Raw genomic sequence first — 27,749 nt, forward strand, 5'->3', positions numbered from 1 at the left:
TCTGAGGTCACACATCTGGCACTGGTCCTGTATGGATGGCAGTGATGTCACCAGATGCAGGTTCTGAGGTCACACATCTGGCACTGGTCCTGTATGGATGGCGGTGATGTCACCAGGTGTAGGTTCTGAGGTCACACATCTGGCACTGGTCCTGTATGGATGGCAGTGATGACTCCGGTATAGTATATACTGTATTGTGATTTCACACTTTTCTTAGAAATACTCTGTGCCCCTCATTGCCAGGCTGACTCCGGGTCTTTCTATTTTTCCCCACAGGCGATCATCCACCCAGATACGAATGAGAAGATTTTCATGCCTTTCCGAATGTCAGGTGCGTCTTACCTCACCCGGGTACATTCCTGGTGGCGCCAGTCAGGACTGGACTGTGATAATCTGCATCATGGGATCTGGGGTTTTACTACAGTGGGCACGGAAAGTATTCAGACCCCTTTAAATTTTTCCCTCTTTGTTTCATTGCAGCCATTTGGTAAATTTAAAAAAGTTCATTTTTCCTCATTATTGTTCACTCTGCACCCCATCTTGACTGAAAAAAAACAGAAATGTAGAAATTTTTGCTAATTTATTAAAAAAGAAAACCTGAACTATCACATGGTCATAAGTCTTCAGACCCTTTGCTCAGACACTCATATGTAAGTCCCATGCTGCCCATTTCCTTGTGATCCTCCCTGAGATGGTTCTACTCCTTCATTGGAGTCCAGCTGTGTGTAATTAATCTGATAGGACTTGATTTGGACACCTGTCTATATAAGACCTCACAGCTCACAGTGCATGTCAGACCAAATGAGGATCATGAGGTCAAAGGAACTGACTAAGGAGCTCAGAGACAGAATTGTGGCAAGGCACAGATCTGGCCAAGGTTACAACAGAATTTCTGCAGTACTCGAGGTTCCTCAGAGCACATTGTCCTCCATAATCCTTAAATGGAAGAAGTTTGGGACCACCAGACGACTTCCTAGACCTGGCCGTCCAGCCAAACTGAGCAATCGTGGGAGAAGAGCCTTGGTGAGAGGTAAAGAAGAACCCCAAGATCACTGTGGCTGAGCTCCAGAGATGCAGTAGGGAGATGGGAGAAAGCTCCACAAAGTCACCTATCACTGCAGCCCTCCACCAGTCCGGCCTTTATGGCAGAGTGGCCTGACGGAAGCCTCTCCTCAGTGCCAGACATATGAAAGCCGCATAGAGTTTGCTAAAAAACACATAAAGGACTCCCAGACTATGAGCAATAATATTCTCTGGTCTGATGAGATGAAGATAGACCTTTTTGGTGATAATTCTAAGCGGTATATGTGGAGAAAACCAGGCACTGCTCATCACCTGCCCAATACAATCCCAACTGTAAAACATGGTGGTGGCAGCATCATGCTATGGGGGTGTTCTTCAGCTGCAGGGACAGGACGACTGGTTGTCATTGAAGGAAACATGAATGCGGCCAAGTACAGAGATATCCTGGATGAAAACCTCTTCCAGAGTGCTCTGGACCTCAGACTTGGCCGAAGGTGCACCTTCCAACAAGACAATGACCCTAAGAACACAGCTAAAATAACAAAGGAGCGGCTTTAGAACAACTCTGTGACCATTCTTGACCGGCCCGGCCAGAGCTCTGACCTAAACCCAATGGAGCATCTCTGGAGAGACCTGAAAATGGCGTCCACCAACGTTCACCATCCAACCTGATGGAACTGGAGAGGATCTGCAAGGAAGAATGGCCGAGGATCCCCAAATCCAGGGGTGAAAACCTTGTTGCATCATTCCCAAGAAGACTCATGGCTGTACGAGCTCAAAAGAGGCTTCTACTCAATACTGAGCAAAGGGGCTGAAGACTTATGACCATGGGATATTTCAGTTTATCTGTTTTAATAAATTTGCCAAAATTTGTACATTTTTTTTTTCCAGTCAGGATGGGGTGCAGAGTGAACATTAATGAGAAAAATGAACTTTTTTGAATTTACCAAATGGCTGCAATGAAACAGTGATAAATGTAAAGGGGTCTGAATACTTTCCGTACCCACTGTATATGTTCATATCGTGTGTCATCACTACATCTCCCAGAATGCACTGTTCATCCTGCAGGGGGCAGCGGAGAGCTGTGAGGTGTAAAGGTGACACATCAGCGCTGTGACTGCAGCTTTAGTTGTGACTGGAGTATATGATATATCTCAGCTTCAGTGTAAAATGACTAATCCAAGGAACCTGCAAACTATGGATGTACCCCCCAGTAGACTGAAAGTAACGCTGCTGCTGTTCTTATTTGCAGGTTATATTCCTTTTGGGACCCCCATAGTAAGTACCATGACTTTCTTATGTTGCCTCCTATGTCTTATGTGTGTCTGTCGCACTAAAAATAATTTCACCTCAATTACGTAAGAGCAAAAGAATGGCCCAAGCATGGAAACAGATCGTGCCCGGGGCCTGAGTAATGCAGCAGAGCTGCCACGGCTCCCACCCTCCACTGCAAGGCTAAGTAGGCGGGCGTGGAGAGGGGCGGGCGTGGAGAGGGGCGGGCGTGCTGAGGGGCGGGCGTGCTGAGGGGCAGGCATGCTGAGGGATGAACGTGCTGAGGGATGAGCGTGCTGAGGGATGGACGTGCAGAGGGGCGGGCGTGCAGAGGGGCGGGCGTGGAGAGGGGCGGGCGTGCAGAGGGGCAGGCGTGCAGAGGGATGAGCGTGCAGAGGGATGAGCGTGCAGAGGGATGGGCGTGCAGAGGGATGGGCGTGCAGAGGGGCGGGCGTGCAGAGGGGCGGGCGTGCAGAGGTGCGGGCGTGCAGAGGGATGAGCGTGCAGAGGGATGGGCGTGCAGAGGGATGGGCGTGCAGAGGGGTGGGCGTGCAGAGGGGCGGGCGTGCAGGGCGGCCGGCGTACATAGCAACTTATACAGTGGCATGTAAAAGTTTGTGCACCCCTGGTCAAAATTAGAAGTTGAAGATGAAATGATCTCTAAAAGGTCTAAAGTTACAGATGACACATTTCCTTTGTATTTTAGACAAAAAAATATTTTCATCTTTTACATTTCAAAAATTACAAAAAGGAAAAAAAACCCGAATCAAAGTTTTGGCACCCTTAGAGATTTGTGTGCTCATAACTTTGACCAAGGCCATTGTCTATGCTGTGTAGATACGAGATGTGCAGCATCTGAAACCGCGGATCCTGGAAGCCTGTGCTAGCATTTCTTCTGCGGTGTTGCTATCAGTGCGTCAAGAGTGGGAGAAGAGGGTTGCACTGACAATCCAACACAATGGGCAGCACATTGAACACATTTTATAAGTGGTCATAACCTTGTAAATAACTCATGAAAGAATAAAGTTACATTAAAACCAAGAGCACCGTTGTTTTTTTTGTGAAATTCTCAATAAGTTTGATGTGTCACATGACCCTCTTCCCATTGGAAAAAATAAAGTTGGATCCAAAATGGCCGACTTCAAAATGGCCGCCGTGGTCCACAAATTTCAACAAATTCTTGATGCAAATAGAACACCATCTGTAAAAAAGAAAAAAAAAAGCTGAAGGGGAAGAGAGGAAGAGGATGGCTTCTGCAAATAGAGAATGATCCTAAACATAAGTAAAAGTCCACAATAGACGACCTCAAAAGGAACAAACTGAAGGTTGTACAATGGCCCTCACAGTCCCCTGATCTGAACATCCTTGAAAATCTGTGGCTAGACCTCAAAATACCAGAGGATGCAAGACGACCCAGGAATCTCAGAGAACGGGAGGAATTCTCCAAGGAACAATGGAGGAAAATCACTGAATCAAGAATTGAAAGACTCTTGTCTGGAAACAAACGTAATGACCTGGATTAAGAAAGGGGGAAAAAACAAACTATATCTCCCCCTATAAATGGGCGGTACAAGCCCTACCTGGCCGCGGAGGGTGGCGCCCTAGGACGCTGTGCACATGGCGCCTGCACTCGCCGACGGCTGTCCCTTCTGGCCCCAATGTGACCTATGTTGTGGGGAGGGAAAAATAATAATATTAATGAACCACCTATAAAACACCAGTGTAAAAACCAATTAAACTGCCAGGTGCAAATCAGTCAGCGGAATTCTCCTCTCTGAGCTGACATACACCCGTCACTGTGCGGGGAGGGCTTCTATAGCTCATTTATGGGGGGATATATAGTTCTTTCCCCATTATTCTATCCAGTGCATTACGATTGTGCATAGTTCTATGTTTGTTATTTTAAAGAGATTAATACAAGTTATTTTTTAGTTTATTGTGTAAGTACAGATTCTTCTGTGAGCTTTCTTGGTCTCTTAGCCTTTATTAATTTATAGCACTACTACAGTGATTGTTTTCAGGGTGTCCAAACTTTAACAGGCCACTGTACATCAGGGAGCTCCCCCTAGTGGTGGCTGCAGACCGGATCTTATCATGTATCTCTGTATACAGGGAGCTCCCCCTAGTGGTGGCTGCAGACAGGATCTTATCATGTATCTCTGTATACAGGGAGCTCCCCCTAGTGGTGGCTGCAGACAGGATCTTATCATGTATCTCTGTATACAGGGAGCTCCCCCTAGTGGTGGCTGCAGACAGGATCTTATCATGTATCTCTGTATACAGGGAGCTCCCCCTAGTGGTGGCTGCAGAAATGATGTTATCATGTATCTCTGTATACAGGGAGCTCCCCCTAGTGGTGGCTGCAGACAGGATCTTATCATGTATCTCTGTATACAGGGAGCTCCCCCTAGTGGTGGCTGCAGACAGGATCTTATCATGTATCTCTGTATACAGGGAGCTCCCCCTAGTGGTGGCTGCAGACAGAAACTTATCATGTATCTCTGTATACAGGGAGCTCCCCCTAGTGGTGGCTGCAGACAGAATCTTATCATGTATCTCTGTATACAGGGCGCTCCCCCTAGTGGTGGCTGCAGACAGGATCTTATCATGTATCTCTGTATACAGGGCGCTCCCCCTAGTGGTGACTGCAGACAGAATCTTATTATGTATCTCTGTATACAGGGCGCTCCCCCTAGTGGTGACTGCAGACAGAATCTTATTATGTATCTCTGTATACAGGGAGCTCCCCCTAGTGGTGGCTGCAGACAGGATCTTATCATGTATCTCTGTATACAGGGAGCTCCCCCTAGTGGTGGCTGCAGAAATGATGTTATCATGTATCTCTGTATACAGGGAGCTCCCCCTAGTGGTGGCTGCAGACAGGATCTTATCATGTATCTCTGTATACAGGGAGCTCCCCCTAGTGGTGGCTGCAGACAGGATCTTATCATGTATCTCTGTATACAGGGAGCTCCCCCTAGTGGTGGCTGCAGACAGGATCTTATCATGTATCTCTGTATACAGGGAGCTCCCCCTAGTGGTGGCTGCAGAAATGATGTTATCATGTATCTCTGTATACAGGGAGCTCCCCCTAGTGGTGGCTGCAGACAGGATCTTATCATGTATCTCTGTATACAGGGAGCTCCCCCTAGTGGTGGCTGCAGACAGGATCTTATCATGTATCTCTGTATACAGGGAGCTCCCCCTAGTGGTGGCTGCAGACAGAAACTTATCATGTATCTCTGTATACAGGGAGCTCCCCCTAGTGGTGACTGCAGACAGAATCTTATTATGTATCTCTGTATACAGGGCGCTCCCCCTAGTGGTGACTGCAGACAGAATCTTATTATGTATCTCTGTATACAGGGCGCTCCCCCTAGTGGTGGCTGCACACAGGATGTTATGATGTATCGGTACATATAGGGAGCTCCCCCTAGTGGTGGCTGCATACAGAAACCTATCATGTATCTCTGTATACAGGGAGCTCCCCCTAGTGGTGACTGCAGACAGGTTCCTATCATGTATCTCTGTATACAGGGAGCTCCCCCTAGTGGTGGCTGCAGACAGGATCTTATCATGTATCTCTGTATACAGGGAGCTCCCCCTAGTGGTGACTGCAGACAGGATCTTATCATGTATCTCTGTATACAGGGAGCTCCCCCTAGTGGTGGCTGCAGACAGGATCTTATCATGTATCTCTGTATACAGGGAGCTCCCCCTAGTGGTGGCTGCAGACAGAAACTTATCATGTATCTCTGTATACAGGGCGCTCCCCCTAGTGGTGACTGCAGACAGAATCTTATTATGTATCTCTGTATACAGGGCGCTCCCCCTAGTGGTGACTGCAGACAGAATCTTATTATGTATCTCTGTATACAGGGCGCTCCCCCTAGTGGTGGCTGCACACAGGATGTTATGATGTATCGGTACATATAGGGAGCTCCCCCTAGTGGTGGCTGCATACAGAAACCTATCATGTATCTCTGTATACAGGGAGCTCCCCCTAGTGGTGACTGCAGACAGGTTCCTATCATGTATCTCTGTATACAGGGAGCTCCCCCTAGTGGTGGCTGCAGACAGGATCTTATCATGTATCTCTGTATACAGGGAGCTCCCCCTAGTGGTGACTGCAGACAGGATCTTATCATGTATCTCTGTATACAGGGAGCTCCCCCTAGTGGTGGCTGCAGACAGGATCTTATCATGTATCTCTGTATACAGGGAGCTCCCCCTAGTGGTGGCTGCAGACAGAAACTTATCATGTATCTCTGTATACAGGGAGCTCCCCCTAGTGGTGACTGCAGACAGAATCTTATTATGTATCTCTGTATACAGGGAGCTCCCCCTAGTGGTGGCTGCAGACAGAATCTTATCATGTATCTCTGTATACAGGGAGCTCCCCCTAGTGGTGGCTGCACACAGGATGTTATGATGTATCGGTACATATAGGGAGCTCCCCCTAGTGGTGGCTGCATACAGAAACCTATCATGTATCTCTGTATACAGGGAGCTCCCCCTAGTGGTGACTGCAGACAGGTTCCTATCATGTATCTCTGTATACAGGGAGCTCCCCCTAGTGGTGGCTGCAGACAGGATCTTATCATGTATCTCTGTATACAGGGAGCTCCCCCTAGTGGTGGCTGCAGACAGAATCTTATCATGTATCTCTGTATACAGGGAGCTCCCCCTAGTGGTGGCTGCAGACAGGATCTTATCATGTATCTCTGTATACAGGGAGCTCCCCCTAGTGGTGGCTGCAGACAGAATCTTATCATGTATCTCTGTATACAGGGAGCTCCCCCTAGTGGTGACTGCAGATAGGACCTTATGTATCTCTATATACAGGGAGCTCCCCCTAGTGGTGACTGCAGACAGGATCTTATCATGTATCTCTGTATACAGGGAGCTCCCCCTAGTGGTGGCTGCAGACAGGATCTTATCATGTATCTCTGTATACAGGGAGCTCCTCCTAGTGGTGGCTGCAGACAGAAACTTATCATGTATCTCTGTATACAGGGAGCTCCCCCTAGTGGTGGCTGCAGACAGAAACTTATCATGTATCTCTGTATACAGGGAGCTCCCCCTAGTGGTGGCTGCAGACAGGATCTTATCATGTATCTCTGTATACAGGGAGCTCCCCCTAGTGGTGACTGCAGACAGGATCTTATCATGTATCTCTGTATACAGGGAGCCTCCCCCTAGTGGTGGCTGCAGACAGGATCTTATCATGTATCTCTGTATACAGGGAGCTCCCCCTAGTGGTGGCTGCAGACAGAAACTTATCATGTATCTCTGTATACAGGGAGCTCCCCCTAGTGGTGGCTGCAGACAGGATCTTATCATGTATCTCTGTATACAGGGAGCTCCCCCTAGTGGTGGCTGCAGACAGGATCTTATCATGTATCTCTGTATACAGGGAGCTCCCCCTAGTGGTGACTGCAGACAGGATCTTATCATGTATCTCTGTATACAGGGAGCCTCCCCCTAGTGGTGGCTGCAGACAGGATCTTATCATGTATCTCTGTATACAGGGAGCTCCCCCTAGTGGTGGCTGCAGACAGAAACTTATCATGTATCTCTGTATACAGGGAGCTCCCCCTAGTGGTGGCTGCAGACAGGATCTTATCATGTATCTCTGTATACAGGGAGCTCCCCCTAGTGGTGGCTGCAGACAGGATCTTATCATGTATCTCTGTATACAGGGAGCTCCCCCTAGTGGTGGCTGCAGACAGGATCTTATCATGTATCTCTGTATACAGGGAGCTCCCCCTAGTGGTGGCTGCAGACAGGATCTTATCATGTATCTCTGTATACAGGGAGCTCCCCCTAGTGGTGGCTGCAGACAGGATCTTGTCATGTATCTCTGTATACAGGGAGCTCCCCCTAGTGGTGGCTGCAGACAGGATCTTATCATGTATCTCTGTATACAGGGAGCTCCCCCTAGTGGTGGCTGCAGACAGGATCTTATCATGTATCTCTGTATACAGGGAGCTCCCTCTAGTGGTGGCTGCATACAGGATCTTATCATGTATCTCTGTATACAGGGAGCTCCCCCTAGCGGTGGCTGCAGACAGAAACTTATCATGTATCTCTGTATACAGGGAGCTCCCCCTAGTGGTGGCTGCAGACAGGATCTTGTCATGTATCTCTGTATACAGGGAGCTCCCCCTAGTGGTGGCTGCAGACAGGTTCTTATCATGTATCTATGTGTACAGGGAGCTCCCTCTAGTGGTGGCTGCATACAGGATCTTATCATGTATCTCTGTATACAGGGAGCTCCCCCTAGTGGTGACTGCAGACAGGATCTTATCATGTATCTCTGTATACAGGGAGCTCCCTCTAGTGGTGGCTGCATACAGGATCTTATCATGTATCTCTGTATACAGGGAGCTCCCCCTAGTGGTGGCTGCAGACAGGATCTTATCATGTATCTCTGTATACAGGGAGCTCCCTCTAGTGGTGGCTGCATACAGGATCTTATCATGTATCTCTGTATACAGGGAGCTCCCCCTAGTGGTGACTGCAGACAGGATCTTATCATGTATCCCTTTATACAGGGAGCTCCCCCTAGTGGTGACTGCAGACAGAAACTTATCATGTATCTCTGTATACAGGGAGCTCCCCCTAGTGGTGGCTGCAGACAGGATCTTATCATGTATCTCTGTATACAGGGAGCTCCCCCTAGTGGTGGCTGCAGACAGGATCTTATCATGTATCTCTGTATACAGGGAGCTCCCCCTAGTGGTGACTGCAGACAGAATCTTATCATGTATCTCTGTATACAGGGAGCTCCCCCTAGTGGTGGCTGCAGACAGGATCTTATCATGTATCTCTGTATACAGGGAGCTCCCTCTAGTGGTGGCTGCAGACAGGATCTTATCGTGTATCTCGGTATACAGGGAGCTCCCCCTATTGGCAGCTGCAGACAGGATATTATCATGTATCTCTGTATACAGAGAGCTCCCCCCAGTGGTGGCTGCAGACAGGTTCCTATTATGTATCTCTGTATACAGGGAGCTCCCCAGAAGTGAATGTCACCGTGGACCGCTGTGCTCCATGTGTCCACAGACTGATCCCTCTTAGCCTAGCTACCCATCACTGTGCTGCTGCCCGCTAACGCTGTCATCTCTGGCTGTCACCCGTGACTGTCATCCCTGGCTGTCACCCCTTACTGTCATCCCTGGCTGTCACCCCTGGCTGTCATCCCTGGCTGTCACCTGTGACTGTCATCCATGGCTGTCACCCTTGACTGTCATCCCTGGCTGTCACCCTTGACTGTCATCCCTGGCTTTCACCCCTTTCTGTCCTCTCTGGCTGTCACCCCTTACTGTCATCTCTGGCTGTCACCCCTTACTGTCATCTCTGGCTGTCACCCCTGGTTGTCACCCCTTACTGTCATCTCTGGCTGTCACCCCTGGTTGTCACCCCTTACTGTCATCCCTGGCTGTCACCCCTGTCACCCCTGGCTGTCACCCCTGGCTGTCACCCCTGGCTGTCACCCCTGGCTATCACCCCTGGCTGTCATCCCTGGCTGTCACCCCTTACTGTCATCTCTGGCTGTCACCCCTTACTGTCATCCCTGGCTGTCACCCCTTACTGTCATCTCTGGCTGTCACCCTTGACTGTCATCCCTGGCTGTCACCCCTTACTGTCATCCCTGGCTGTCACCCCTGGCTGTCACCCCTTACTGTCATCTCTGGCTGTCACCCCTTACTGTCATCCCTGGCTGTCACCCCTTACTGTCATCTCTGGCTGTCACCCTTGACTGTCATCCCTGGCTGTCACCCCTTACTGTCATCCCTGGCTGTCACCCCTGACTGTCACCCCTTACTGTCATCTCTGGCTGTCACCTCTGGCTGTAACCCCTTACTGTCATCTCTGGCTGTCACCCCTTACTGTCATCTCTGGCTGTCACCCCTGGTTGTCACCCCTTACTGTCATCTCTGGCTGTCACCCCTGGTTGTCACCCCTTACTGTCATCCCTGGCTGTCACCCTTGACTGTCATCCCTGGCTGTCACCCCTGACTGTCATCCCTGGCTGTCACCCCTGACTGTCACCCCTGGCTATCACCCCTGGCTGTCACCCCTGGCTGTCATCCCTGGCTGTCACCCCTTACTGTCATCTCTGGCTGTCACCCCTTACTGTCATCCCTGGCTGTCACCCCTTACTGTCATCTCTGGCTGTCACCCTTGACTGTCATCCCTGGCTGTCACCCCTTACTGTCATCCCTGGCTGTCACCCCTGGCTGTCACCCCTTACTGTCATCTCTGGCTGTCACCCCTTACTGTCATCCCTGGCTGTCACCCCTTACTGTCATCTCTGGCTGTCACCCTTGACTGTCATCCCTGGCTGTCACCCCTTACTGTCATCCCTGGCTGTCACCCCTGACTGTCACCCCTTACTGTCATCTCTGGCTGTCACCTCTGGCTGTCACCCCTTACTGTCATCTCTGGCTGTCACCCCTTACTGTCATCTCTGGCTGTCACCCCTGGTTGTCACCCCTTACTGTCATCTCTGGCTGTCACCCCTGGTTGTCACCCCTTACTGTCATCCCTGGCTGTCACCCTTGACTGTCATCCCTGGCTGTCACCCCTGACTGTCATCCCTGGCTGTCACCCCTGACTGTCACCCCTGGCTATCACCCCTGGCTGTCATCCCTGGCTGTCACCCCTTACTGTCATCTCTGGCTGTCACCCCTTACTGTCATCCCTGGCTGTCACCCCTTACTGTCATCTCTGGCTGTCACCCTTGACTGTCATCCCTGGCTGTCACCCGATACTGTCATCCCTGGCTGTCACCCCTGACTGTCACCCCTTACTGTCATCCCTGGCTGTCACCCCTGTCATCCCTGGCTGTCACCCCTGGCTGTCACCCCTTACTGTCATCTCTGGCTGTCACCCCTGACTGTCACCCCTTACTGTCATCCCTGGCTGTCATCCTTGACTGTCATCCCTGGCTGTCACCCCTGACTGTCACCCCTTACTGTCATCTCTGGCTGTCACCCCTGACTGTCACCCCTTACTGTCATCCCTGGCTGTCACCCCTGTCATCCCTGGCTGTCACCCCTGACTGTCACCCCTTACTGTCATCTCTGGCTGTCACCCCTTACTGTCATCCCTGGCTGTCACCCCTGTCATCCCTGGCTGTCATCCCTGGCTGTCACCCCTGGCTGTCACCCCTTACTGTCATCTCTGGCTGTCATCCCTGGCTGGTACTCCTCCATCCCTCTTATTTTACACCACTTATGAAGCGAGGAGCTGCTCTCAGACTCTTCCCCCCTGCTGTAATGAGGCCGAGATCAGAAGATCCCCCGGGGGTCCACCATGGGGTCTACGTAAGATGTACAGTGCAATTCCTCTACACAGTGATATATGGATGTAATGTGGGGATGACTCCGATACGTGTTGTCACTGGCCACGTCGGCCTCCATTAAACTTTCACTTCACCGTCAATTACAGCTTCAAAGACGCTGGCGGAAGTGACAGGGGCCCGCTCCTCACACCTGCCGTGTCCTGCGGCCAGACATGTCCGGCCATTACACTAATGTGCGGCCGTCACTGTGATTGAAATGTTCTGCCGAGCAATTATCAGCCAACTAGTTAACTGGCCCTCGGGGGCATCCGTCCTCCCGGCGGCCCTTGTCACCTGTGCAAACACTCTGGGCCCATGCACTGTAGTGGCGGCACACTGCTCTCCACACCCCGAGTGTAATGCCGCAGGCCGGGGGGCATCAGGGCCACATGTTATCCTCCAGGTCCCTCATCATTGGGGTTTCACTACGTATCCGATCCACGGATGTCGTCCCACCATTGATGACCTATTGGTCGCTCCGGGGACCACAGTGCTTTACTACAACCCCCAATCTGTCGGACTTCCGAGATTACTGTGCCCATCGTCTGCCCTGTTCACATTGCAGTCACTGCCACCATTGCCCATAGATGTCACCGTGGGACCCCTCAGTCTCCATGTTCTTAGAGACCCTCATGCTTCCGTGCTCTGATCGCCATCAGGGACATCTTTAGTTGTAAACCATTTCTATTAAATCATTAAAAAAAACTCCACATTTTTAAAGTCACAATCAGTGAAATTATTATTTTGTGAATCAATGAGAGAATAAGAAACTTTGTAAGAAATATTATCAGAGGAATCCACTGCTTTCTCCTCCTGGCTTCATATTTCACTCTCTGTTTGAGGGAAAATTATATGTATTGAGTGAGAAAAGAGATGACCGTTGGTGCTTCTAAGCTTCAATGGAGATGGGAGGAGCTAGAGGCAGACACGGAAGGGGAGGGGCTAGAGGAGGAGGGAAAGGAGCTAGAGGGGGAGGGGAAAGAGCTAGAGGGGGAGGGGAAGGTGGTAGAGGCGGAGAGGAAGGTGCTAGAGGCGGAGGGGAAGATGCTAGAGGCGGATGGGAAGGAGCTAGAGGGGGAATGGAAGGAGCTAGTGGGGGGAGGAGGGGAAGGAGCTAGAGGGGGAGGAGGTAGAGGCGGAGGGGAAGGAGCTAGAGGGGAAGGGGAAGCAGCTAGAGGCGGAGGGGAAGGAGCTAGAGGCGGAGAGGAAAGAGGGGGATGGGGAGGAGCTAGAGGGGGAGGGGAAGGAGCTAGAGGGAGAGGGGAAGAAGCTAGAGGCGGAGGGGAAGGAGCTAGTGGGGGAGGGGAGGGAAGGAGCTAGAGGGGGAGGGGAAGGATCTAGAGGGGGAGGAGGTAGAGGCAGAGGGGAAGGTGCTAGAGGTGGAGGGGAAGGTGCTAGAAGAAAGGAAAGGAGCAGCTAGTGGCAGACACACAGGGAGGAGCAGCTAGTGCAGACACACAGGGAGGATCAGCTAGAGGCAGACACACAGGGAGGACCAGCTAGTGGCAGACACACATGGAGGAGCAGCGAGTGGCAGACACACAGGGAGGAGCAGCTAGAGGCAGACACACAGGGAGGAGCAGCTAGAGGCAGACACACAGGGAGGAGCAGCTAGAGGCAGACACACAGGGAGGAGCAGCGAGTGGCAGACACACAGGGAGGAGCAGCGAGTGGCAGACACACAGGGAGGAGCAGCGAGTGGCAGACACACAGGGAGGAGCAGCTAGAGGCAGACACACAGGGAGGAGAAGCTAGTGGCAGACACACAGGGAGGAGCAGCTAGAGGCAGACACACAGGGAGGAGCAGCGAGTGGCAGACACACAGGGAGGATCAGCTAGAGGCAGACACACAGGGGAGGAGCAGCTAGAGGCAGACACACAGGGAGGAGCAGCGAGTGGCAGACACACAGGGAGGAGCAGCTAGAGGCAGACACACAGGGGAGGAGCAGCTAGAGGCAGACACACAGGGAGGAGCAGCTAGTGGCAGATACACAGGGAGGAGCAGCTAGAGGCAGACACACATGGAGGAGCAGCTAGAGGCAGACACACAGGGAGGAGCAGCTAGAGGCAGACACACAGGGGAGGAGCAGCTAGAGGCAGACACACAGGGAGGAGCAGCTAGAGGCAGACACACAGGGAGGAGCAGCGAGTGGCAGACACACAGGGAGGATCAGCTAGAGGCAGACACACAGGGGAGGAGCAGCTAGAGGCAGACACACAGGGAGGAGCAGCTAGAGGCAGACACACAGGGAGGAGCAGCTAGAGGCAGACACACAGGGAGGAGCAGCTAGAGGCAGACACACAGGGGAGGAGCAGCTAGAGGCAGACACACAGGGAGGAGCAGCTAGTGGCAGACACACAGGGAGGAGCAGCTAGTGGCAGACACACGGAGGAGCAGCTAGAGGCAGACACACATGGAGGAGCAGCTAGAGGCAGACACACAGGGAGGAGCAGCTAGAGGCAGACACACAGGGGAGGAGCAGCTAGAGGCAGACACACAGGGAGGAGCAGCTAGTGGCAGATACACAGGGAGGAGCAGCTAGAGGCAGACACACAGGGAGGAGCAGCTAGTGGCAGACACACAGGGAGGAGCAGCTAGAGGCAGACACACAGGGAGTAGCAGCTAGAGGCAGACACACAGGGAGGAGCAGCTAGAGGCAGACACACAGGGAGGAGCAGCTAGAGGCAGACACACAGGGAGGAGCAGCTAGTGGCAGACACACAGGGAGGAGCAGCTAGAGGCAGACACACAGGGAGGAGCAGCTAGTGGCAGACACACAGGGAGGAGCAGATAGAGGCAGATACACAGGGAGGAGCAGCTAGAGGCAGACACACAGGGAGGAGCAGCTAGAGGCAGACACACAGGGAGGAGCAGCTAGAGGCAGACACAGACATTCTGCTGCAAGCTCCATAGAACTTAATGAGCACCCGCCTCTGTCTCCCATCTACGTAATGGGAAAGTCTGTATTAGCTGAAGACACAATTTAGCAGAGAATGAGATCAATCCAGGAGGAGAAAGACGCAGATTGTTGTGCTAAGAAATATTACAGAGTTTTTTATTTTGACTTTTATTATTGATTTATGGAGATTTTTTTTTTTTTTTAATGTTTTCTTTCTTTTTGATTCATCCCTGCAGCTCAGAGCCCACTACTGGATCACTGGGTAACAGATTATGGGGTGGCTCTATAGTGTGTATCTATAATCCAGTGTTGTCTGAAGTTGACATCATAAGGACTGACGGCGGTGCTCTGCGCACCGCGCTTCACTGAGAGATTGTCCACGGAGGTGAACGAACCCCGGATATATTTAGATGTGCCACATTCACATATCATATGCCTCAGTAAATCTCCTGCTGTATAACCAAGCGCTGCCCGGAGGAGCCGTACTGTGGATACCTTCCAGCAATCGGGCACTGGAACAGAGACATCCCGTAATCCGAATTACAATGTCAGACCATGCGATTCATCTTCACTCTCTATAGTAAATATCTTGTATTGTCTTCTACAGGTTGTGGGTCTTCTGCTGCCAAATCAGACCCTGACATCTACAGTCTTCTGGCAGGTAAGAGGCAGAAAAGACAAGTGATGTGGGCCAGGAAAAGGTTAAATTATATTCTTCTACAAAGGAGGCAGTATTATAGTAGTTATATTCTTATCCATAGGAGCAGTAAGAATATAACTACTATAATACTGCCCCTATGTACAAGAATATAACTACTATAATACTGCCCCCATGTGCAAGAATATAACTACTATAATACTGCCCCCTATATACAAGAATATAGCTACTATAATACTGCCCCCTATGTACAAGAATATAACTACTATAATACTGCCCCTATGTACAAGAATATAATTACTATAATACTGCCCCTATGTTTAAGAATATAACTGCTATAATACTGCCCCTATGTTTAAGAATATAACTGCTATAATACTGCCCCTATGTGCAAGAATGTAACTACTATAATACTGCCCCTATGTATTGAATATAACTACTATAATACTGCCCCTATCTGAAAGAATATAACTACTATAATACTGCTCCTATGTGCAAGAATATAACTACTATAATACTGCCCCCTATGTACAAGAATATAACTACTATAATACTGCTCCTATGTGCAAGAATATAGCTACTATAATACTGCCCCTATGTACAAGAATATAACTACTATAATACTGCCCCTATGTACAAGAATATAACTACTATAATACTGCTCCTATGTACAAAAATATAACTACTATAATACTGCTCCTATGTACAAGAATATAACTACTATAATACTGCTCCTATGTGCAAGAATATAACTACTATAATACTGCTCCTATGTGCAAGAATATAACTACTATAATACTGCTCCTATGTACAAGAATATACCGTAGCTACTATAATACTGCTCCTATGTGCAAGAATATAACTACTATAATACTGCTCCCTATGTACAAGACCATAACTACTATAATACTGCCCCCTATGTACAAGAATATAACTACTATAATACTGCCCCGTATATACAAGAATATATCTACTATAATACTGCCCCTATATACAAGAATATATCTACTATAATACTGCTTTTATGTACAAGAATATAACTACTATAATACTGCTCCCTATGTACAAGACAATAACTACTATAATACTGCCCCCTATGTACAAGAATATAACTACTATAATACTGCCCCGTATATACAAGAATATATCTACTATAATACTGCCCCCTATATACAAGAATATATCTACTATAATACTGCTTCCTATGTACAAGAATATAACTATTGTTATACTGCTACATATAAAGGTTCAGGCTCCGCTGAGTGGAAGTGTGCAGATTTGGGCTCGGATAGGTGGATGTGTGCAGGTTTGGGCTTACATCGCTGGGCGTGTGCAGGTTCGGGCTCTTATTAGTGGATGTGTGCAGGTTCGGGCTTAGATCGGTGGCCGTGTGCAGGTTTAGGCTTATATCGCTGGGCGTTTTTAGGTTTGGGCTTAGATCGCTGGGCGTGTGCAGGTTTAGGCTTAGATCTTTGGAGGTGTTTAGGTTTGGGCTTAGATCACTGGGAGTGTACAGGTTTAGGCTTAGATCCCTGGGCGTGTTCAGGTTCGGGCTTAGATCGCTGGGCGTGTACAGGTTCGGGCTCAGATCGGAGGGCGTGTGCAGGTTGGGGCTTAGATCGTTGGGCGTGTGCAGGTTTAGGCTTAGATCGCTGGGCGTGTACAGGTTCGGATTCAGATCGTTGGGCGTGTGCAGGTTCGGGCTTATATCGCTTGGCGTGTACAGGTTCGGGCTTAGATCGGTGGGCGTGTGCAGGTTCAGACTTACATCACTTGGCGTGTGCAGGTTTGAGTTTAGATCGTTGGGCGTGTGCAGGTTCAGGCTTAGATCGCTTGGCGTGTGCAGGTTTGGGCTTAGATCGGTGGGCGTGTGCAGGTTTAGGCTTAGATTGCTGGGCGTGTGCAGGTTTAGGCTTATATCGCTGGGCGTGTTTAGGTTTGGGCTTAGATCGCTGGGCGTGTGCAGGTTTGGGCTTAGATCGGTGGGCGTGTGCAGGTTTGGGCTTAGATCAGTGGGCGTGTGCAGGTTCGGGCTTAGATCGGTGGGCGTGTGCAGGTTTGGGCTCAGATCGCTTGGCGTGTGCAGGTTTGGGCTTAGATCGGTGGGCGTGTGCAGGTTCGGGCTTAGATCGGTGGGCGTGTGCAGGTTCGGGCTTAGATCGCTTGGCGTGTGCAGGTTCGGGCTTAGATCGGTGGGCGTGTGCAGGTTCGGACTTACATTGCTTGGCATGTGCAGGTTTGGGCTTGGATCGGTGGGCATATGCAGGTTCGGACTTGCATCGCTTGGCGTGTGCAGGTTCGGGCTTGCATCGCTTGGCGTGTGCAGGTTTGGGCTCAGATCGCTTGGCATGTGCAGGTTTGGGCTTAGATCGGTGGGCGTGTGCAGGTTCGGGCTTAGATCGGTGGGCGTGTGCAGGTTTGGACTTACATCGCTTGGCGTGTGCAGGTTTGAGTTTAGATCGTTGGGCGTGTGCAGGTTCAGGCTTAGATCGCTTGGCGTGTGCAGGTTTGGGCTTAGATCGGTGGGCGTGTGCAGGTTTAGGCTTAGATTGCTGGGCGTGTGCAGGTTTAGGCTTATATCGCTGGGCGTGTTTAGGTTTGGGCTTGGATCGCTGGGCGTGTGCAGGTTTGGGCTTAGATCGGTGGGCGTGTGCAGGTTTGGGCTTAGATCAGTGGGCGTGTGCAGGTTCGGGCTTAGATCGGTGGGCGTGTGCAGGTTCGGGCTTAGATCGCTTGGCGTGTGCAGGTTCGGGCTTAGATCGGTGGGCGTGTGCAGGTTCGGACTTACATTGCTTGGCATGTGCAGGTTTGGGCTTGGATCGGTGGGCATATGCAGGTTCGGACTTGCATCGCTTGGCGTGTGCAGGTTCGGGCTTGCATCGCTTGGCGTGTGCAGGTTTGGGCTCAGATCGCTTGGCATGTGCAGGTTTGGGCTTAGATCGGTGGGCGTGTGCAGGTTCGGGCTTAGATCGGTGGGCGTGTGCAGGTTTGGACTTACATCGCTTGGCGTGTGCAGGTTTGGGTTTAGATCATTGGGCGTGTGCAGGTTTGGGCTTAGATCGCTTGGAGTGTGCAGGTTTGGGCTTAGATCGTTGGGCGTGTGCAGGTTCGGGCTTAGATCGCTTGGCGTGTGCAGGTTTGGGCTTAGATCGGTGGGCGTGTGCATGTTTGGGCTTAGATCGGTGGGCGTGTGCAGGTTCGGCCTTAGATCGGTGGGCGTGTGCAGGTTTGGGCTTAGATCGGTGGGCGTGTGCAGGTTCGGGCTTAGATCGCTGGGCGTGTGCAGGTTCGGGCTTAGATCGGTGGGCGTGTGCAGGTTTGGGCTTAGATCGCTGGGCGTGTGCAGGTTCGGGCTTAGATCGCTGGGCGTGTGCAGGTTCGGGCTTAGATCGCTGGGCGTGTGCAGGTTCGGGCTTAGATCGCTGGGCGTGTGCAGGTTCGGACTTACATCGCTTGGCGTGTGCAGGTTCGGGCTTACATCGCTGGGCGTGTGCAGGTTCGGGCTTACATCGCTGGGCGTGTGCAGGTTCGAGTTCCTTGCGAGCGGTTTCGGTGGGTGAGCTGCGTCTCCCTCCTCTCCGAGGCCTGGATTATAGTGTGAGCTTCTCGTCCATTCTACACCTCGCTGTTTCCGCCGCTTAGCGTGTGGCAGTGAAGGGGTTACTCCGCTGAGTGCTGATCCCACTCACAGCCGGTGACATGTGTTTGTCGCTGACACCACCATAGTGACATTTAGAAAGCTGCCGTGGGCTTTGATAACTCCTGCGTGGATCGGGGTCCGTCTGTTCAGTGCGGTAAACAGGGCGCCTGTCACAGAACCTGCGGTTCCCCTGCGCACACTGCCCGTGATCCCACCACGGAGCCCGTGATCCCACCACGGGAGCCGCTGCACTGTGTCCGCACGGTCTGAGGGCACAAAAGAAGATTAACGTTCCACAGCTTCTCCCTCTGCGTCCCTATGACAACACTTCCTGTCCACATACAATTCATATTGGGAAGTTACATGAAATAATGATTCGGAGTGATGTGTACAGCCGTGGACGTCCCTGGGGTCCTGGGCCTCGGGGGCCACCCTCAGCAGTGCGGTGGTAGCCATAACTCTCTGCTTTTCTCTTTCGCAGTGGTTGAATCAGAGTCACAATGCGGGTGTCAACTATGCAAATCGCAACGCGAGCAAGGTGAGGACCGTGTCTCCCTGCGGACCCCCGGGGCTGATTGTCCGAGGACTCAGGGACCGGAATCCATACTGCTCATGTCATCACCTCCTCCGTCCGTGCTCACCGGATCCGTGCACATTTCATCTCATCTGCTCTCTTTCACTTTCTTTTCCCGCTGTCCTTCTTTTCTGTCTGCGCATCGCTGGGAGGGGTAAGTAGCGCCACCCTCGTCCCACCGCCACCCTCGGCCCGCCGCCACCCTCGGCCCGCCGCCACCCTCGGCCCGCCGCCACCCTCGGCCCGCCGCCACCCTCGGCCCGTCGCCACCCTCGGCCCGCCGCCACCCTCGGCCCGCCGCCACCCTCAGCCCGCTGCCACCCTCGGCCCACTGCCATCCTCCCCTTCCATCTCCTTCACCTCCGCTGCGACTGTAGATTCCTGGTGTCATCAGAACCATCTCCGACACTTTGTTTCCCTCCTTTGCCTTTTTCAATAGCTCTGCTTGCTGTCAGTGATTGTCTCCTCTTTACATCACCATCATCCTCATCTTCTCGCAGGTTTGTGACAATTGTATCTGATCATCGTTCTGCTCCAGACGGCTGTATGTTACCGGCGCTGATACATTGTAGCAAAGTGTCAGCACAGGAAATGGGTTTCTTCTGCTTTTATATGTAGCACAACCGTTGATATGTGAATAAGGATGTTTTCATTCACTGACAGCAAGCAGATGTCTTAGGAAGTCACACATGTGTCCAGCGCTCCATTCACCTCTATGGGAGCAGTAGACCACGTGTGACCACCGTTCCATTCACCTCTATGGGAGCAGTAATGCATGTGTGACCACCGTTCCATTCACCTCTATGGGAGCAGTAATGCACACGTGACCACTGCTCCATTCACCTCTATGGGGATGTGTGACAGTGTAGAGTGTTGCTCAGGATTAATTGGTGTTCACCAGTCTTGGTTCTCTCTTATCCTGTGATAGGACCCGGGGACAACCCCTACAATCTCCTCTATATATCAGCAGTTATAGAGCAGTGATAACATGTGATGTATTCGCTATGTGCCAGAGGTGACGCTCCCGGCCTCCTAGTGTCCCTATGACAACACTTCTTCCCAGCGCTGTGCCCCATAGTTATTGCGCCAACAGAGGTGACGCTCCCGGCCTCCTAGTGTCCCTATGACAACACTTCTTCCCAGCACTGTGCCCCATAGTTATTGCACCATCAGAGGTGACGCTCCCGGCCTCCTAGTGTCCCTATGACAACACTTCTTCCCAGCGCTGTGCCCCATAGTTATTGCGCCATCAGAGGTGACGCTCCCGGCCTCCTAGTGTCCCCATGACAACACTTCTTCCCAGCACTGTGCCCCATAGTTATTGCGCCAACAGAGGTGACGCTCCCGGCCTCCTAGTGTCCCTATGACAACACTTCTTCCCAGCACTGTGCCCCATAGTTATTGCGCCAACAGAGGTGACGCTCCCGGCCTCCTAGTGTCCCTATGACAACACTTCTTCCCAGCACTGTGCCCCATAGTTATTGCGCCAACAGAGGTGACGCTCCCGGCCTCCTAGTGTCCCTATGACAACACTTCTTCCCAGCACTGTGCCCCATAGTTATTGCGCCAACAGAGGTGACGCTCCCGGCCTCCTAGTGTCCCCATGACAACACTTCTTCCCAGCACTGTGCCCCATAGTTATTGCACCATCAGAGGTGACGCTCCCGCCCTCCTAGTGTCCCTATGACAACACTTCTTCCCAGCACTGTGCCCCATAGTTATTGCGCCAACAGAGGTGACGCTCCCGGCCTCCTAGTGTCCCCATGACAACACTTCTTCCCAGCACTGTGCCCCATAGTTATTGCGCCAACAGAGGTGACGCTCCCGGCCTCCTAGTGTCCCTATGACAACACTTCTTCCCAGCACTGTGCCCCATAGTTATTGCACCATCAGAGGTGACGCTCCCGGCCTCCTAGTGTCCCTATGACAACACTTCTTCCCAGCGCTGTGCCCCATAGTTATTGCGCCATCAGAGGTGACGCTCCCGGCCTCCTAGTGTCCCCATGACAACACTTCTTCCCAGCACTGTGCCCCATAGTTATTGCGCCAACAGAGGTGACGCTCCCGGCCTCCTAGTGTCCCTATGACAACACTTCTTCCCAGCACTGTGCCCCATAGTTATTGCGCCAACAGAGGTGACGCTCCCGGCCTCCTAGTGTCCCCATGACAACACTTCTTCCCAGCACTGTGCCCCATAGTTATTGCACCATCAGAGGTGACGCTCCCGGCCTCCTAGTGTCCCTATGACAACACTTCTTCCCAGCACTGTGCCCCATAGTTATTGCGCCAACAGAGGTGACGCTCCCGGCCTCCTAGTGTCCCCATGACAACACTTCTTCCCAGCACTGTGCCCCATAGTTATTGTGCCATCAGAGGTGACGCTCCCGGCCTCCTAGTGTCCCTATGACAACACTTCTTCCCCCGCTGTGCCCCATAGTTATTGCGCCATCAGAGGTGATGCTCCCGGCCTCCTAGTGTCCCCATGACAACACTTCTTCCCAGCACTGTGCCCCATAGTTATTGCGCCAACAGAGGTGACGCTCCCGGCCTCCTAGTGTCCCCATGACAACACTTCTTCCCCCGCTGTGCCCCATAGTTATTGCACCATCAGAGGTGACGCTCCCGGCCTCCTAGTGTCCCCATGACAACACTTCTTCCCCCGCTGTGCCCCATAGTTATTGTGCCATCAGAGGTGACGCTCCCGGCCTCCTAGTGTCCCTATGACAACACTTCTTCCCCCGCTGTGACCCATAGTTATTGCACCATCAGAGGTGATGCTCCCGGCCTCCTAGTGTCCCCATGACAACACTTCTTCCCAGCGCTGTGCCCCATAGTTATTGTGCCATCAGAGGTGACGCTCCCGGCCTCCTAGTGTCCCCATGACAACACTTCTTCCCAGCGCTGTGACCCATAGTTATTGCGCCATCAGAGGTGACGCTCCCGGCCTCCTAGTGTCCCCATGACAACACTTCTTCCCAGCGCTGTGCCCCATAGTTATTGCGCCATCAGAGGTGACGCTCCCGGCCTCCTAGTGTCCCCATGACAACACTTCTTCCCCCGCTGTGCCCCATAGTTATTGTGCCATCAGAGGTGACGATCCCGGCCTCCTAGTGTCCCCATGACAACACTTCTTCCCAGCACTGTGCCCCATAGTTATTGCACCATCAAAGGTGACGCTCCCGGCCTCCTAGTGTCCCCATGACAACACTTCTTCCCAGCACTGTGCCCCATAGTTATTGCGCAAACAGAGGTGACGCTCCCGGCCTCCTAGTGTCCCCATGACAACACTTCTTCCCAGCGCTGTGCCCCATAGTTATTGCGCCATCAGAGGTGATGCTCCCGGCCTCCTAGTGTCTCCATGACAACACTTCTTCCCAGCGCTGTGCCCCATAGTTATCATTGTGCCATCAGAGGTGACGCTCCCGGCCTCCTAGTGTCCCCATGATAACACTTCTTCCCAGCGCTGTGCCCCATAGTTATTGCGCCATCAGAGGTGACGCTCCCGGCCTCCTAGTGTCCCCATGACAACACTTCTTCCCAGCACTGTGCCCCATAGTTATTGCGCCAACAGAGGTGACGCTCCCGGCCTCCTAGTGTCCCCATGACAACACTTCTTCCCAGCGCTGTGCCCCATAGTTATTGCGCCATCAGAGATGACGCTCCCGGCCTCCTAGTGTTCCCATGACAACACTTCTTCCCAGCACTGTGCCCCATAGTTATTGCGCCATCAGAGGTGACGCTCCCGGCCTCCTAGTGTCCCCATGACAACACTTCTTCCCAGCACTGTGCCCCATAGTTATTGCACCATCAGAGGTGACGCTCCCAGCCTCCTAGTGTCCCCATGACAACACTTCTTCCCAGCACTGTGCCCCATAGTTATTGCACCATCAGAGGTGACGCTCCCGGCCTCCTAGTGTCCCCATGACAACACTTCTTCACCCGCTGTGCCCCATAGTTATTGCGCCATCAGAGGTGACGCTCCCGGCCTCCTAGTGTCCCCATGACAACACTTCTTCCCAGCGCTATGCCCCATAGTTATTGCGCCATCAGAGGTGATGCTCCCGGCCTCCTAGTGTCCCCATGACAACACTTCTTCCCCCGCTGTGCCCCATAGTTATTGTGCCATCAGAGGTGACGCTCCCGGCCTCCTAGTGTCCCCATGACAACACTTCTTCCCCCGCTGTGCCCCATAGTTATTGCGCCATCAGAGGTGACGCTCCCGGCCTCCTAGTGTCCCCATGACAACACTTCTTCCCAGCGCTATGCCCCATAGTTATTGCGCCATCAGAGGTGATGCTCCCGGCCTCCTAGTGTCCCCATGACAACACTTCTTCCCCCGCTGTGCCCCATAGTTATTGCGCCATCTGAGGTGACGCTCCCGGCCTCCTAGTGTCCCGATGACAACACTTCTTCCCAGTGCTGTGCCCCATAGTTATTGCACCATCAGAGGTGATGCTCCCGGCCTCCTAGTGTCCCCATGACAACACTTCTTCCCAGCACTGTGCCCCATAGTTATCATTGTGCCATCAGAGGTGACGCTCCGGCCTCCTAGTGTCCCCATGACAACACTTCTTCCCAGTGCTGTGCCCCATAGTTATTGCGCCATCAGAGGTGACGCTCCGGCCTCCTAGTGTCCCCATGACAACACTTCTTCCCAGCGCTGTGCCCCGTAGTTATTGTGCCATCAGAGGTGACGCTCCGGCCTCCTAGTGTCCCCATGACAACACTTCTTCCCCCGCTGTGCCCCATAGTTATTGCGCCATCAGAGGTGACGCTCCCGGCCTCCTAGTGTCCCCATGACAACACTTCTTCCCCCGCTGTGCCCCATAGTTATTGCGCCATCAGAGGTGACGCTCCCGGCCTCCTAGTGTCCCCATGACAACACTTCTTCCCCCGCTGTGCCCCATAGTTATTGCGCCATCAGAGGTGATGCTCCCGACCTCCTAGTGTCCCCATGACAACACTTCTTCCCCCGCTGTGCCCCATAGTTATTGTGCCATCAGAGGTGATGCTCCCGACCTCCTAGTGTCCCCATGACAACACTTCTTCCCCCGCTGTGCCCCATAGTTATTGTGCCATCAGAGGTGATGCTCCCGACCTCCTAGTGTCCCCATGACAACACTTCTTCCCCCGCTGTGCCCCATAGTTATTGCGCCATCAGAGGTGACGCTCCCGGCCTCCTAGTGTCCCCATGACAACACTTCTTCCCCCGCTGTGCCCCATAGTTATTGCGCCATCAGAGGTGACGCTCCCGGCCTCCTAGTGTCCCCATGACAACACTTCTTCCCCCGCTGTGCCCCATAGTTATTGCGCCATCAGAGGTGATGCTCCCGACCTCCTAGTGTCCCCATGACAACACTTCTTCCCCCGCTGTGCCCCATAGTTATTGTGCCATCAGAGGTGATGCTCCCGACCTCCTAGTGTCCCCATGACAACACTTCTTCCCCCGCTGTGCCCCATAGTTATTGTGCCATCAGAGGTGATGCTCCCGACCTCCTAGTGTCCCCATGACAACACTTCTTCCCCCGCTGTGCCCCATAGTTATTGCGCCATCAGAGGTGACGCTCCCGGCCTCCTAGTGTCCCCATGACAACACTTCTTCCCCCGCTGTGCCCCATAGTTATTGCGCCATCAGAGGTGACGCTCCCGGCCTCCTAGTGTCCCCATGACAACACTTCTTCCCCCGCTGTGCCCCATAGTTATTGCGCCATCTGAGGTGACGCTCCCGGCCTCCTAGTGTCCCGATGACAACACTTCTTCCCAGTGCTGTGCCCCATAGTTATTGCGCCATCAGAGGTGACGCTCCCGGCCTCCTAGTGTCCCCATGACAACACTTCTTCCCCCGCTGTGCCCCATAGTTATTGTGCCATCAGAGGTGATGCTCCCGACCTCCTAGTGTCCCCATGACAACACTTCTTCCCCCGCTGTGCCCCATAGTTATTGCGCCATCAGAGGTGACGCTCCCGGCCTCCTAGTGTCCCCATGACAACACTTCTTCCCCCGCTGTGCCCCATAGTTATTGTGCCATCAGAGGTGACGCTCCCGGCCTCCTAGTGTCCCCATGACAACACTTCTTCCCCCGCTGTGCCCCATAGTTATTGCGCCATTTGAGGTGACGCTCCCGGCCTCCTAGTGTCCCCATGACAACACTTCTTCCCCCGCTGTGCCCCATAGTTATTGCGCCATCTGAGGTGACGCTCCCGGCCTCCTAGTGTCCCGATGACAACACTTCTTCCCAGCACTGTGCCCCATAGTTATTGCGCCATCAGAGGTGACGCTCCGGCCTCCTAGTGTCCCCATGACAACACTTCTTCCCAGCGCTGTGCCCCATAGTTATTGCGCCATCAGAGGTGACGCTCCGGCCTCCTAGTGTCCCCATGACAACACTTCTTCCCAGCGCTGTGCCCCGTAGTTATTGTGCCATCAGAGGTGACGCTCCGGCCTCCTAGTGTCCCCATGACAACACTTCTTCCCAGCGCTGTGCCCCATAGTTATTGCGCCATCAGAGGTGACGCTCCCGGCCTCCTAGTGTCCCCATGACAACACTTCTTCCCCCGCTGTGCCCCATAGTTATTGCGCCATCAGAGGTGACGCTCCCGGCCTCCTAGTGTCCCCATGACAACACTTCTTCCCAGCGCTGTGCCCCATAGTTATTGCGCCATCAGAGGTGACGCTCCCGGCCTCCTAGTGTCCCCATGACAACACTTCTTCCCCCGCTGTGCCCCATAGTTATTGCGCCATCAGAGGTGACGCTCCCGGCCTCCTAGTGTCCCCATGACAACACTTCTTCCCCCGCTGTGCCCCATAGTTATTGCGCCATCAGAGGTGATGCTCCCGACCTCCTAGTGTCCCCATGACAACACTTCTTCCCCCGCTGTGCCCCATAGTTATTGCGCCATCAGAGGTGATGCTCCCGACCTCCTAGTGTCCCCATGACAACACTTCTTCCCCCGCTGTGCCCCATAGTTATTGTGCCATCAGAGGTGATGCTCCCGACCTCCTAGTGTCCCCATGACAACACTTCTTCCCCCGCTGTGCCCCATAGCCATCATTGTGCCATCAGACCCTCTTATCTTTTTCTGGCCTATGTATGAAAGCTCTTGAGCACAGAAGTGTTGTCATAGGGGCATGAGAAAACTCCTCACGGGACGTGAAGACTTTTTCTCATGCTGCATGTCGTCAGTCCACTGTCTGGGTTTTATTTCCGGAGCTCTGGTTGTCAGTGAATAGCAGCAGATAGAACACGCTGTCCAGACAGAATGCTTCTCACAGCTGAGGGTTTGTTACAGTGGTATCCCCTCTACAGGATTATCCAGGAGGTAAAACAATCAACTACAAAAAAATAAAATCCTGTGTTAATTGTTTGCTCCAATCTGTCGCTAGAATCCAGGACGAAGGATGGAATGCAACTGTGACAAACCCTCAGCTGCGAGCAGTATCAGGTCTGGAATATAAGATGTCCTCATTCACCGGCAGCAAGCAGAGATCCTGAAGGTCCTGGGACGGAAGCACGACGTATATTGTAGAGTTGTGCAAGTTCTCATTCCGCGGGATGGCAGGGTTGTTGTGGGACGCATACCTGCTTACTGACGCATACCTGCTTACTGACGCGTACCTGCTGACTGACCCGTACCTGTTTACTGACGCATCCCTGCTGCCTGACGCGTACCTGCTGACTGACGCATACCTGCTGACTGACTCATACCTGCTGACTGACACGTACCTGCTGACTGACGCGTACCTGCTGACTGACGCACACCTGCTGACTGTCGCATACCTGCTGACTGACGCATACCTGCTGACTGACTCATACCTGCTGACTGACGCGTACCTGCTGACTGACGCATACCTGCTGACTGACGCATACCTGCTGACTGACTCATCCCTGCTGACTGACTCATACCTGCTGACTGACGCACACCTGCTGACTGTCGCATACCTGCTGACTGACGCATACCTGCTGACTGACTCATACCTGCTGACTGACGCGTACCTGCTGACTGACGCATACCTGCTGACTGATTCATACCTGCTGCCTGACGCATACCTGCTGACTGACTCATCCCTGCTGCCTGACGCGTACCTGCTGACTGACGCATACCTGCTGACTGACGCGTACCTGCTGACTGACGCACACCTGCTGACTGTCGCATACCTGCTGACTGACTCATACCTGCTGACTGACGCATACCTGCTGCCTGACGCATACCTGCTGCCTGACGCGTACCTGCTGCCTGACGCATCCCTGCTGACTGACGCATCCCTGCTGACTGACGCATCCCTGCTGCCTGATGCATCCCTGCTGACTGACGCATACCTGCTGACTGACT

At 52.6% G+C, this 27,749-nt stretch overlaps 1 protein-coding gene across 1 annotated transcript in view; it reads left to right on the forward strand.

Moving 5' to 3' along the window:
• SFXN5 (sideroflexin 5) overlaps positions 1 to 27,749 on the forward strand; it is a 345,747-nt gene that overhangs the window by 67,093 nt on the left and 250,905 nt on the right. The window contains exons 5-8 of the mRNA XM_069745104.1: positions 277 to 331; positions 2,276 to 2,301; positions 15,155 to 15,208; positions 19,327 to 19,383. Coding sequence (XP_069601205.1) covers positions 277 to 331; positions 2,276 to 2,301; positions 15,155 to 15,208; positions 19,327 to 19,383 — 192 coding nt within the window. The remainder of the gene's footprint in view (positions 1 to 276; positions 332 to 2,275; positions 2,302 to 15,154; positions 15,209 to 19,326; positions 19,384 to 27,749) is intronic.

The sequence above is a fragment of the Ranitomeya imitator genome, chromosome 1 (assembly GCF_032444005.1).
Source record: "Ranitomeya imitator isolate aRanImi1 chromosome 1, aRanImi1.pri, whole genome shotgun sequence".
NCBI lineage: Eukaryota > Metazoa > Chordata > Amphibia > Anura > Dendrobatidae > Ranitomeya > Ranitomeya imitator.